The sequence below is a fragment of the Tachypleus tridentatus genome, chromosome 1, assembly GCF_004210375.1.
Source record: "Tachypleus tridentatus isolate NWPU-2018 chromosome 1, ASM421037v1, whole genome shotgun sequence".
Lineage (NCBI taxonomy): Eukaryota > Metazoa > Arthropoda > Merostomata > Xiphosura > Limulidae > Tachypleus > Tachypleus tridentatus.
The window spans coordinates 77,384,326-77,397,471 of NC_134825.1; the positions used below are offsets into that span (position 1 = coordinate 77,384,326).

Consider the following 13,146-nt stretch of genomic DNA (forward strand, 5'->3'; position numbering starts at 1 on the left):
TCCTGTAGCAAAGGTCACCATGGTCTCTGTAAACTTGGTCCTACATATGTACAATGACCTGGAGAACGGATGGGTGTTTTCTTAGTTATAAGTTTAGTACTAGCAATGGTTCGACTTAAATTCACTTCAGGGTGCCATTTTTCCGTTTCCATAGTACTCTTACAAAATGTACGTTCATGCTATGTGGATAGTCTTTGTACTTGAACAACGGGTGGGGCCGTAACCTGTAAGTATAGGCTGTGCAACCATGCGCTGTTATCGATTTTCTTAAACAAAGTCGCTGTAAGCAATGTTCTTCATGGGTGTTAAGAGGTATTACTAGTTTTGGAAATTACAAGTGAGAAAAGGTAACCTGAAACCAGATAAAGTTATCGTTTTTTTTTTTACTTTTTGTTTTGTAAAAAACAAAGCAAAGTATAAATTTAGAATCCATAATAATAATAATACATAGAAAAATAAACCTATGGTATACTCCTACACCACACCAAATCCAATAAAAGATGATACGTATTTTGTAAGAAATCTTCAAATTACAATGCACTATGATAACCTTGGTAAAGGTTATGAGTTAAAAGTAACATCTGAGGCTCCAAAAATTATAAATCATTTTCTCTTATTGAATTACAAGTTCTAAATTTAGTATTTATCTATTTTATTTACCTAGGCTAATTACTAGGGTAAAACAGTTTGTGAAGTAAGACATGAAGCATAGATCTTATATAAAAAAGAACGATTTCAACACACCTGAGAGTCCTTGGCTTATGCCTCCACAATATACTGTACAGTTTGTTGGACTTGACTGGTTGTAGACTTCATCAAATGTAATGGATTGAGAATTACCTGGCGAGTTTGTACAGATAGAATAACAACAATCACCATATAAGTTTCTTATTTCTGAAAAAAATTATCCTCAACTACATTTGCTATAAGACGGTACTTAAAATATATTATTATTTTCTGAGGATTTAGAAAAATATCCAATGATAATTAGACAGTTGTTAAACGATTAACTACATTGTTGTGTATTTCAATATTCTTTCACACGAAATACCGTAGTATATTTTGAAACCTTCAGATTGTTTGTTCTATAAAACAGAGAAAAAAACATTTGTTTTCCAAGAAGAGTGTGGAAACTAAGCAAGTTTGAGCTTTTGCTTAACTGGAAACAAACCTTGGTTTATACTACAAAATATTAATATACTTGAACGTTTAAAAGAAGCCAAACAATTATTTAATTGGTTAATGTTAAACTTACAGATCAGTAACAATTCGGTGATGATCATGTTTTTTAACTGTTTTTTTCTACAATACAAAATGACTGATTTTGATCTTTTATTTGAAACGCCAACTTAGATGAATAATAAATAGGGTGAATGTTTATTTGAATGTAAGTACGTATATCACTTAAACAGAAACAGTTAAACAGTTAAATTAAACTTCTATAAAATAGTACAACAGATTGACACTTCTCAAGTAAATATTTTAGCTCACTGATAAACAAGAGTTTCGAATAACGGTGATTGAGTATTTGCTTGAAGTTTCATAAAACTAGCACAAAAATGAGAACAGCAAACAACAACAGTGCAAAAAGCGTAATGAATGTTTGTTTACTTCTAGACAGAGTATGTTATATTTCATTCTTCTCTAAAATACTCGATATACAAAGGTTAAAACAAAGTAACTTGTGTAAACTACTGTCTCCATCAATATACCACTTCAGTCTTACAAGAAGACTTGGAACACAACAAACTACTAAAACAAAATATACCCCTCTCTCCCTCACTGCTACAAAAGTGAGGTTGGAGCTTTCACTCTCAACCCTCAACACCAATATCCTTGGTGCTAGTGTCGTTTGATAAGAACTGACGGTAAAGTTTTTCCAACTTTGCAAAAGAAAGAAGAAAATTATCTCCTCTTAAGCATTACCCCTCTTCTGCCGTTAGGACAGAAAATATTTTCTTGTAATTCCATAATTCTATAGCTTTTATTCTATGGTAACTTTTTCCGTCCCATCTTATCCTGTCCAGTGTGTACCTCTTAACACTTTATTATTTCAACATTCGAACAGTAAATTAATTTATGTTAGTTCTGTTTACTTGCTTTAAATTAATTATTTGTTTCACTTTAAATTCATTTGGCATAACGCCTAATTTGTTTCATCTTTTTGGTTCTATGATAGATATAAAATAAAATTTGTGTCTTATGTCATGCTTAGTCTCTTCAGAGGCATAACAAACGTTTTATTTCATTCTTAGCAGCTGAATATCCGATCCTTGGTTGTATGTGGATATTTAGTAGAAGCCTGTAAATTAGTAATTCTGAGTAAAGAATTTCACAGTAGTGAATGATAAAAGAGAACTTTTCTTACACATGATACATTTATGATAGGCTTATGGGACTGAGGTGCATACCCTCCCAGTCTATATGAACACCTTCCTAAAGAGCAGTTTTTTTAGACTAGTAATCCCACTCTTTATACCGCGATATGTCCTTACTTCAAAAGTTTTAGCATTCTCCTAACGTAAAGCTAACGCTTCTTAAGCTAATGTTTGCTTACAGTAATTCAGCATCATGATGCAAAGAGACAAAGTTTATCACCAGGTATTCTGTCATTAAATTTATTTACCTATTTTGCTGCCACCTGCTCTAAACTATCGTCACGTGGAAAGCTTTTATTATACATATATAATCCTGTTGGTACTTACATATGATATATGAGTTGTAATCGGACATTCATGCACCGTATATCATATGTTGTCAAACAATCTTACCAAACCTGCTCAACCTGGATTTGTAATAATACTGCTGTGAGTCAAAATAAGATTATTTTTACATAGTATAATGATGTTTCCTTTGAGTGAAGATTTACTTCATATTTTGAATAAATCGAAAATGTCTAGTTTCGTCTTTTTCTGCCCCAGGCAACGCATGGCTATGTAATTAGAAAATCCCCGTAACACTGAACATGCTCACCCTTTCAGCCATGGGGAGATTATAATGTTACGGTCAATCCCACTATTCGTTGGTAAAAGAGTAGCCTATAGTGGTGACTAGCTGCCTTCCCTCTAGTCTTAGACTGCTAAATTAGGGATTGTTAGCACACTTAGCCTTGGTGTAGCTTTGCGCGAAATTCAAAAACAAATAAACATTCTCTGACCGTATCCTGTGAGGATAAGCTATGCGAGCTCTTGTTCAGTGGAGGTTGAACGCTTTCCAGTGGTTAGAATTATGGTTCTTGGTTCGCGCCTTGTTACCATACAAAAAATAAAATTTGAGCTCCGTACTTTGAAGCATTCGGTGCGTTATAACATCAGTGACTGTTAAATCCTACTATTCGATTAGAGTAGCCCACAAGTTCGTGGTATATGCTTTTGAATAGCTGCATTATTTCTAGTTTATTGCTTCAAAATTATTAGTAATTCATGCGAAATTCAACAACACAATAACAACTTATTTAATAGTAGAAGTCTAGCGGTGCTTATAAACGATAAGGTTTCCCTATATCCCAACCTTTCGAGACGCGAACCACCTCGAACTTAGGTGTATTTGCTTTAATAATAGCCACAGGAAGTCTCCACCCACGCACATGTATTCACAGTTAGGGTTTTAAACCACGGCGCTTGAATTGCTCTAATTCTCTTATAATAGTATTTCAAATCTACGCTTGAGTCTTCTCCATGAGGATAGTTGACAGTTTTGAGTGCAATGAACACACGTATTTGTAACGTGAATAATGATGTCTATTTTTCTACTATCAAGTGCAGAGATTTGAGTACAGGTCTTGTGGTACCTAGAAGAACAACCTGACCTTCCTAAATATTCTAATTTGAATCAAATCTCTTAAAACTTACATGTGCAGCACCACCCATTCAGTACGGACATGTTAATTTTTTGATAGATTATATCATTAGAAAAGTAACTTCCAGGTTATCTCCTTTTCAAATAATATGCAAGTCTTACAGACGTTCTTCCAATATTTAAATCTACTGATATAAAACTTGTGCTGTTGTCATACTCTTGCTTACATCACAGTGAGTTAGAATTCTGGAGCTTTTCTATCCTAACATAAAGTTCTTATTAATTTGAACAGTTGGTATAATGGAAGTTGTTTTACAAACACCAACTGCTGGTTTAAGACGATTGCAGATTTTTTCGTGCCCCTAACATTTCTGTTTTTTTCACAAACACATACACAGAGATGAATGAGGAATACTGGATAGGGTCTTTCTTGACAATGAGCACTTCTTAAAATTCTTTATGCCTCACACTTGAGTACAGCAATGTTTAGACAATACTTGCTTGGTTACTTTTTCACCTTGTTATCTTGTATCAGACGAATAAAATTTATTTTTAATATTTTATTTCGGGTGTATTCTTGACTAAGAGTGCTTTATCTACGTATAACTACTGTATATCTGCAAATTATCGTATATCGAAGATCTAGTTGTCGAGAATGAAGTGTATAATGCATGAGGCTAGCTGAAGAGATGAAATAACATGTATACCAATAAAACACAGATATTTATTTTACGTTTAAAAAAGAACACTAAAAATGAAACGCTATATACTCTCACATAGACAATTTAATATAGGATGATAAATAATTGATTTAAAGTAAAGAATATATAGAGAGCTGAATTTTGAAGAATAAACTACTAAACATAGATACCGATTTGGCTGTATCTTATAGAGAAAAAAAAATGTTTCCCTGGAAACAGAGGATAAAGACCTGTGATTAAGCTATAAAGAAGCACACTCAGAAGAGTTTTTACACTTGCAAAACTGAGAAAATTCAAGAAAAGCTGTACGTCCTCCTAACAATAGGGGAGGAGAGGTAAAGCTGAAGATGGGCTAAGATATAAACAGTAGTCTCGTTGGATTGGATAGAGAAGACAGGAAGCAGTAATCAAAACACACTTATTAATCTGGAAGCAGAGATCAGCTTCGAAAAAAATATACCACTAAGGGTTATATGAAGATGTTAAGCCTATGAAACAGTGAAAGTCCAGAAAAACGAAACAACAGAGGGAAGAGGTGAGAGGTGGGATAGAACATCGAGTTGAGGGATAGGAAAACATTACCAGTAATAGTAGGCTTTCAACGTTGCTACGAAGAACATAGAAAGTAAATAAGGATCTATAAAGTAAAAATCTGACATGAGTGTGACGCACAGAAAAGAAAAAATTAAAAATATGACTTGTTGTGGAGACATGAAACTATGACGTGAGGCATAACAAAGAAAGCTACCCGCTAGTACAGCGGTAAGTCTACGGATTTACAACGCTAAAATCAGGGGTTCGTTTCCCCTTGGTGGGCTCAGCAGATAGCCCAATGTGGCTTTGCTAAAAGAAAATACACAACAAAGAAAAAGTAAAAATCTGATATTCTATGGAGATATGAAATTATGGTGTGAGGCACAATAACAAAAAAGCCACGTGCATTCTCATTTGCAATCTACTGTGATATTAAAAGGTGTAACTATTGTATATATTCAAAAACTGTTGTTTGTAACTGGAAAATTTATGTGGTTTTGAAAACTATGAGTTAAAGAAAATAATAGGCGACTCAAAAATAAAACCTGTATTTTAAAATAAAAAATACTTATAAATAAACAATTACAAATTTAAAACCAATCTCGGGAGTAACAGAGAATAACTAAGTCTAATTCTGAATGTAACAGAACGAAACAAAGTTAAATAACATTATATTAAAAACAATAAAACAGCGAAAACAATTTAGGTGCTGATGAAAAATACGTCGTTGTTTCTCATTATAAAGAGTTTACTCTATCATATCGCTGACGTAGCTTACCAGCTTATGAAACTCTCTGACACGTTATCATTATAAAACCTGTTATATTGAATAACGAAGGTACATGGGCACTATGAGTACTTCTTATTTATTACTATGTTTATCAAATAATCCGTACACTGTTACACAAAACGACAAAAAATTACAATTAATGTTCTGAATAATATTAAAACATTCTTTTCAGGGCATAAAATTCGAACTAGCGATTTCACTAAATACTCTACAAAAGCCAGTAAAGTACTAAAACCAGAGCACTGAGAGATAGCGCACAGTAAGGTCTCAATTTGTTTTAAAAACAAAAGTGAAGAACAAAAACACAGCAACCTACCATCACCCTGGCTTCGATTAGCCGATACCTTGCGGGTAGCCCAGTTTGTGCGTATAGCTCTGGTTCCCAACCATTGACCATTCATCTGGCTAATAGCAGCTTCAGCATCCTGATGAGAAACACATTAAAATATGTAACAGGTCATGAAAATAGAATAGTCAGAAAAACTAGACGTGTCATTTACTTTTCGAAATTCGAGAAGCACTTCGTAAGATGTTTCTCTCTCAAATACCAAAGGTCAAACAGCAGACATACCATAGAGTTAATGAAGATATATTGTACAGGTTTGGTACGTGAGATACATTAGAAAGTCATTTTGTCCTTTAAAAGTGCTAATACTTCCATCTTGCTTTATTCGCGCGAACAATATTTCACTTTTGTTGTCAAGATAAAAACGAGAATTTCCTAAAGCACTATACACATTGAGATATTCAGCTATTCATAATAAAATGTTGTTCGTTTAGAAGCAAAATATTTAAAATTTGTTTTTCTCATTCTGGTTACTTTCCCTTTTCTTAGCGTAGATAGATGGATGAAACTAGGCTGTTGATGTCAAGACTTTTTAATTCAGATATTAATTGTTATCTTTTTGTTTTCGTTAATTTGTAACTTGTGTGTTCTACAGACTTAAACTTTGTTTTCTGAGGAATTTATCACTCTTAGAGAATTAATTTCTCGTCAACTCTAAGTAGAGAAGATTACAAAGTTAGAAGTGTATCGCTCTGTGATGACAACACTAACTTAGTTACATGATTAAGTAAATATGCATATCGATAGCATAAGATTTGGCTATTGAAATTTATTGTACAGTGTTATTTTATAATGTAGAAACATATAAGTAACATAGACATTTATACTAATTGCGAATGTTAATGGGAAATTTGGTAGAGCAATAATAATATAATTATTAATATTCAAAATAGATAATGTGATTAATTATTGTATTTAAACCTAAACGTGGGATCAATAAGTGTAAAGAGACACTTCAAAATGAGACTGCTTGACTAAGTTATAGTTTTATATAGTAAGCTAGAAATTATTTTCTTGTTAGGCGATTAGCTGTTCTCTTAATTACGAAGAGGATGAATTTATATAACTAATTAACTGGTGTTTCTACACTGCCTAGTCAAAGTTGAAGGTTTAATGCAATATTCAATATTAGATAAAAGGTTTTATTTCGTGTACATAATGTTATTGGCATTTAGTAGTCAATACGTATTAATACCGAATTATTTTAAACTTATCGATTCTTATGTTAAGATAATAAAATTATTCCGTTACAGGATTGATGAGCAAGCTGTTACATAACTGTCAAACAGAGATCTGCGTAACTTTTCTTTTTTTAAATATATTAAGAAGAGGTAAATTTTGGTTGTGTCTTTTTGACGCGGCTACTAGAGGGATTTTAGGGTTGTGAACAGAAAATTTTAATTAATACGAAATTGTAAGAATGAAACAATATATATTTTAGTTGGCTGGAAGGAGGGAATGGCGAGGCGTATTCATAACAAACTGGGAAAGTCCACAGTGCCAAGATGAAAAACTTTGACTAAATTCGAAGACTCCGAATGGGTTACTATTTCAGTCTTTACACAGATCAGATATTTTTTTTGATCGCGCATTTATAGCCGTCCCCCGGTACAGCGGTAAGTCTACGGATTTACACCTCTAAAATGAGGGGTTCGATATCTTTCGGTAGACTTAACGACAGCCTCCTGTGGAGCTGCTCTAAGAAAACACACAAATATTTGTAGCCACTTTCAATGAATATTTTCCATTTTTTAACTTTCATTGTTTGCTTTTCTTGATCAATAATCGTATATAACAATTCTTTTCAGTACTATTTTCTGAATCCCATTATTTACGCAGTTTCTTTTTTTACACAACAGTTCTCCAGTTATATTTAACTTGATCTTAACCTGGTGTTCATTCTCAACCTTATTATTCCTGTTATTTACTTCTTTCAAAAACACCAACCATTTGATTCTTTTCTGTCAATTTCTTCACAAGCTGACCTACAATCACTTTTCCAGGTTTGAGAGTGTGCTCAGAGCTTTCTTGTGCAATGTTGATATCAATCTATTTCTTACTGATAATTTATTTTCTTTACTTGACTCTGTATTGCATCTTCATAGCCTTTTGTGAATAACTTTTTAGGATAATGGTAGAATGACTGGTTCTGATAAAATGCCTTTAAATCAAAGAAACGTACCGATTTCTCTCGTCTCACTACTGCTGTAAGAGGTTGATAAATCATGTTCAACTTCCATTTCTCCAGTTAGAACTGTGATTAACTTCATTCCAAGACCACTAAAGTTAGTTTGACTTCAAGTTCATTATGTTGATTTCTTCCCTGACAAATCCAACGTAACTATCATCTTTTTTTTTTAGCCATATATCATAGACCACTTCCGGTCCTCTTTGCCCTTTACTCGAATATTCTTGCTTATGTTAATGTACTTTCCGAAATTGATCTCCTCCGCATTGACTCTGACTACGTCTTTGATTTTTCACGTGAAGACAATGATGTTAACATAGTCTCAAAAACGATGACTCATTGGTTCTAAAATCCTCCAACTGAATCATTTCATTGGTTTAACGTTTTTATTTATTTTTCAATCGTAAGAAAAAGTTTATTTTAATTTGCAGGGCATAATCCACGAAATAGGAGCATCCAGTTTTTTTTTATCTAAGATGCGATAATAGCCAGGTTTTTTCGGTCACTTTTTATATGTAGAGCTTTGTTAGTCAAATGCTTTCAGATATTTAAGTAACCTGTACAGTAATTTAAGCCTACTTATTAATTATGTACCTTTATCATTACTGTTAGATATTAACCATACATATCAACTGCTAATCTGCTATTGTCTTCAGGGAAGTCTTGAGAAGGACTGGTTCTGTAGTTGTGAACTCGATTCTAGATATTCTTGATGGAAAAGCTAGTATTCTATTCATTAGTTTGGAATGTTTTCAATCAGGTTAGCATCGAAACATAGGATAAGGGCTAGTTAATAGTTATTAATAATTGGACTTAAGTGGCTATATAAACTACTAACCATAACAACAAATCTGAGATAGCTTTGGTTATAACTCATGTTTGATACAAGAAGTCGAATATGTTTACTTTGATAAGCACCTTATGTATTAAAAACAAAGCTGTGACTGTGAATGCATAACCGCTTCCTTGACTGGTGTGCTTGGAAACAGAGAATACATTTTTATATGTTATAGAATATACATTTATATCCATATTTTATTTGATCAAGACGTGTATCTAATTTATACTTTCATTTTACAACCATAGTAACTAGACCCTAGAACATATTGATATTCGTTTTAGTGCAGTAAAACAGTATTCAAGAAAAAAAGAAACATAATTAAATGTTTCTTTACAGTAACGTCGTAACTAATACAGCATCTTTTAAGGACAAGAACATAAAATATGTTTTGCTGCAACAAGTTATTATAAACAGTTTATAAACAACAAAATGACACGTGGCTGACAGAAGTATTAAGAATACAAGCCTTGAAATGCTAGGAATGTGTAAATATTTCACATTCCTTCATATATATATATATATATCAGAGCTGCATTTAAAGACGTCAAACGCATTGTTTTTTTTTTGTTTCTTTCCCTCGTCAAATACTGACAATGAAACTCCATTAATCGCTACTTTGTTCTGTCGCATTTCGAGGAAAGCCTTGTCACTGAGGTTATTTATCCACTTTCACCGCACCAAATACGATGACGTTAAACAGCTTTTGATAAGATCTAAGCATTTGTCGATTACTGGTTTCTCAGGATTTGTCGTTCTTCAGAAATGCACGAAACAATAATTAACCTTATTCTGTCATATTCCCACTGATGCTTTTGAAGAGCAATTTTCGATGTTCATAAAACATAGAGAGGAGTTGGATATCTTTCATATGATTGGATAATTTGACTTAGATATTATATTCACGACTAAGTAATGAACACTTTCCACTCTTCGTATTCACCACTACTAGAAGTATGACATATATCTCTGCGACTGTTTGTTCAGTTACTTGGCTTTAGGAAACTAACCATGCACAAAGGAAGAGTATTCATAAAGTACACTTCTGGAAAATTTAATTTTAAAAGACAATAAAGAATTGTGCATGGAATAGACGAAAGCGGTGACACGTATTCCTAAAAACTACTATTAAAAATAAATAACTTTGGTGAATTTGATTATTCTAGTGCAAACAGGTCCAAGAAAGTAGAAGCCATAGGTTGAGAAAGCGCTCCTTAAGTATTAGTAGAGATAGCTTTGTTGATAATGTCTCCTCTCAGAATAAAATAATTTAAAAGTGGCCACTAATAGCAAATTATATTTTAAAAAAAAGTTTCAACTTAACATGAATGTAGAGTTCGTATTTAAAGACGATATCAAAAATGTAGCAAGTGCAGAAACTAGCGAATTAGTTTCTGAGCAAAATAAATTGAAAGTAGCTAAACATATGGTTTAAAATTTTTGTATTCACCATAGGAAACAATTTCGATGAAAATAATAATGGGGATCACGGTCTTTTTCTTCTCACACTGAGTCTTGAAATCAGATGACTGGACCTTTCTAACAGCATTCAACAAGGAAGTCACCATCATTCGACTGCGTCATGATTGTATAGGAATGAAGGATGAATTGTTATTACTTGACTAACTCGAGTCGTGGAGTTAACAGAATCAAATGGATTACGTCACATTACCGCTGCGATTAGTAGGAGCCTACATCTTGTAAATCAAAATCGGCCTATTCTAAACCATGCTATTGGCATTCAGACTATTTCATCTTTTAGAGACAGTTTCTTTTTATGGTTTAAAAACGAATGTCTATGAATAATGAAAATAATGATTCAAGTTTTACACAACATCACACGAATACCAATTGTTTCTGAATATACTGTTTACAACTTTTGTGTACTTCAAAAAGCAAACGCACAATCAAAGTTCATAATATTGTTCTATATTAATTTATGAACTTGTAAATCTGTACTGGGGTTAAGAAAAAATAGATGGCATTGAAAATACTCTTCGCCTACCGTTTTTTTAACGAACGAAACAAAGCCGTAACCTTTGGATTTGAGAGTCTGGGGATCTCTGACGACTCGGCAATCTCTGTAAATAAATAAAAAAAAACTGTAAGAGATCAGTTATATAGCTTAATAATTGTGAAAAAAAAATACGCAAAATGTAGATGTATTCTTTGATATACAACTCTTACTTTGTCAATTTTTAATTTTATCTCATAGGTTTTTAAAACATAACCTTTCAGATCTATCTTTTGTTTCCCACAAATCACTGTCCAGAGGCTATTAATTCAATACCAGAACTCGATAGCGTAGGTCGACTTTTGTTTATTTGTTATTAGCCGTTCCAAATTTAGCAGTGTAAGACTAGAGGGAAAGCAGCTAGTCATCACCAACCATCGCTAACTCTTGAGCTACTTTTTAACCAACGAATAGAGGGATTAACTGTCACGTTATAACATCCCAAGTGCTGAAAGGCCGAGCATATTTGGTGTTACAGGGACTCGAACCCGCGACCCTCAGATTACTAGACGAGCGCCCTGGCCATGCCGGGCCAAAACAATCGTAAAAGGTATTTGTTTTACGTAATCACAATTACCTGACTTACTGTTTTCACAATTTCTACTCTACTTGTCTTTTCTGCATGTGATACCATGTTTCAGTGTTTGTTTTCCTTCTAAACTACACACTATTTATTTTATTAAAAATCTGTGCTGAGCTGAAGTGTTTCTTACGTAATACAAATATGACACTGAAAGAATCAACCTTTTATTCATTAATGCATTTTAGGCACACTCACTTCGTATCATCTGAGCTTTATTTCAGCACAAATGAGACAATTTTGGCTAATACTACAACCATTCCTCCTGCAAGAGCTCTATAAACCCCTTTATATATTATAACATTCAACATAAGTGCATGCAACTTTGACATTTGTATTATCATATAAACGTCTCACAACATTCAGGTTTAATCGGACTATAAGATACAGTATTAATACAAATCACCAACAATACTGAGTCTTATACTGACAAAACAGTGCACTTCCCCAAGTGACATGAATATAGTGTTGTGGCTTCCATAATTTTTCTCCATTTGCTTGTACTTTCAAGGTACAGTAAAACCCAAGTGCTTTATAAAACATAGCGTTGAAATGCATTAAAAAATAGCACCTCCATACACACAACGTTTTCTAGAAGTATAAATTCCATAAACCTCAACTTTATTTTAAATTAGGTCATATAGCTTTTCCTATGCTCGACATTCACAAACATAACTTTGGAACATGTTGCCATTAATATCATATATACAGCATGACACTTGTACTATTCATAACTGATATCATCTTTATATGATTACTTACACTCTTGAAACATGAACTATTCTAAAACATAATACTATGAAGTAGATATTATTCGTAGGCTTCCAGTTTTCACAATTTTCATGCGTTAGTCGTATCACGAAACTACAAACTCAGTAAAATATATCACAAGTTTTAAAATTCTTTTTCTATGTTTTGTTTTACAGGTTTAACCAGTTAAATGAAATATTTATTTTAATTCTAAGTCTAGAGGAGTGACAATTTTTGTTTAGAAAACTAGAAAATAAATACTTTTCATTTTAATTTAAGCACTATAGCATATAACAATGACTTACACAAATTAAAAACAGAATATTTGTAAATGGTATGAATGTCATTCTCACCAGAGAAAATTTAAAGACATTATACACATACAAGCAGAAACCCGAAAAAATATTTGCGGTCAAATGAGTATCTTTATTCTAATAATACATTTTTAAATATAGGATTTCTAGAATAATACAAATCAATTCTAACTGCACGCCCCGAAATTAATAAATCCACTTTTCTTAAGCCTAACCTTATTTTAGACTATATCAAGTACGGCCTATATTCGATAAAGAGATCAGTTAACACTTGTACACATTTTATACTCTAG

General features: G+C 32.7%; 1 protein-coding gene across 6 annotated transcripts in view; it reads right to left on the reverse strand.

The window, feature by feature from the left end:
* LOC143252973 (nucleolysin TIAR-like) overlaps positions 1–13,146 on the reverse strand; it is a 226,893-nt gene that overhangs the window by 11,682 nt on the left and 202,065 nt on the right. For all 6 annotated transcript variants that reach the window (XM_076505988.1, XM_076505954.1, XM_076505968.1 and 3 more), the window contains 3 exons: positions 11,201–11,276; positions 6,140–6,248; positions 745–840 (listed from right to left, as the gene is read on the reverse strand). In XM_076505988.1, coding sequence (XP_076362103.1) covers positions 745–840; positions 6,140–6,248; positions 11,201–11,276 — 281 coding nt within the window. The remainder of the gene's footprint in view (positions 1–744; positions 841–6,139; positions 6,249–11,200; positions 11,277–13,146) is intronic.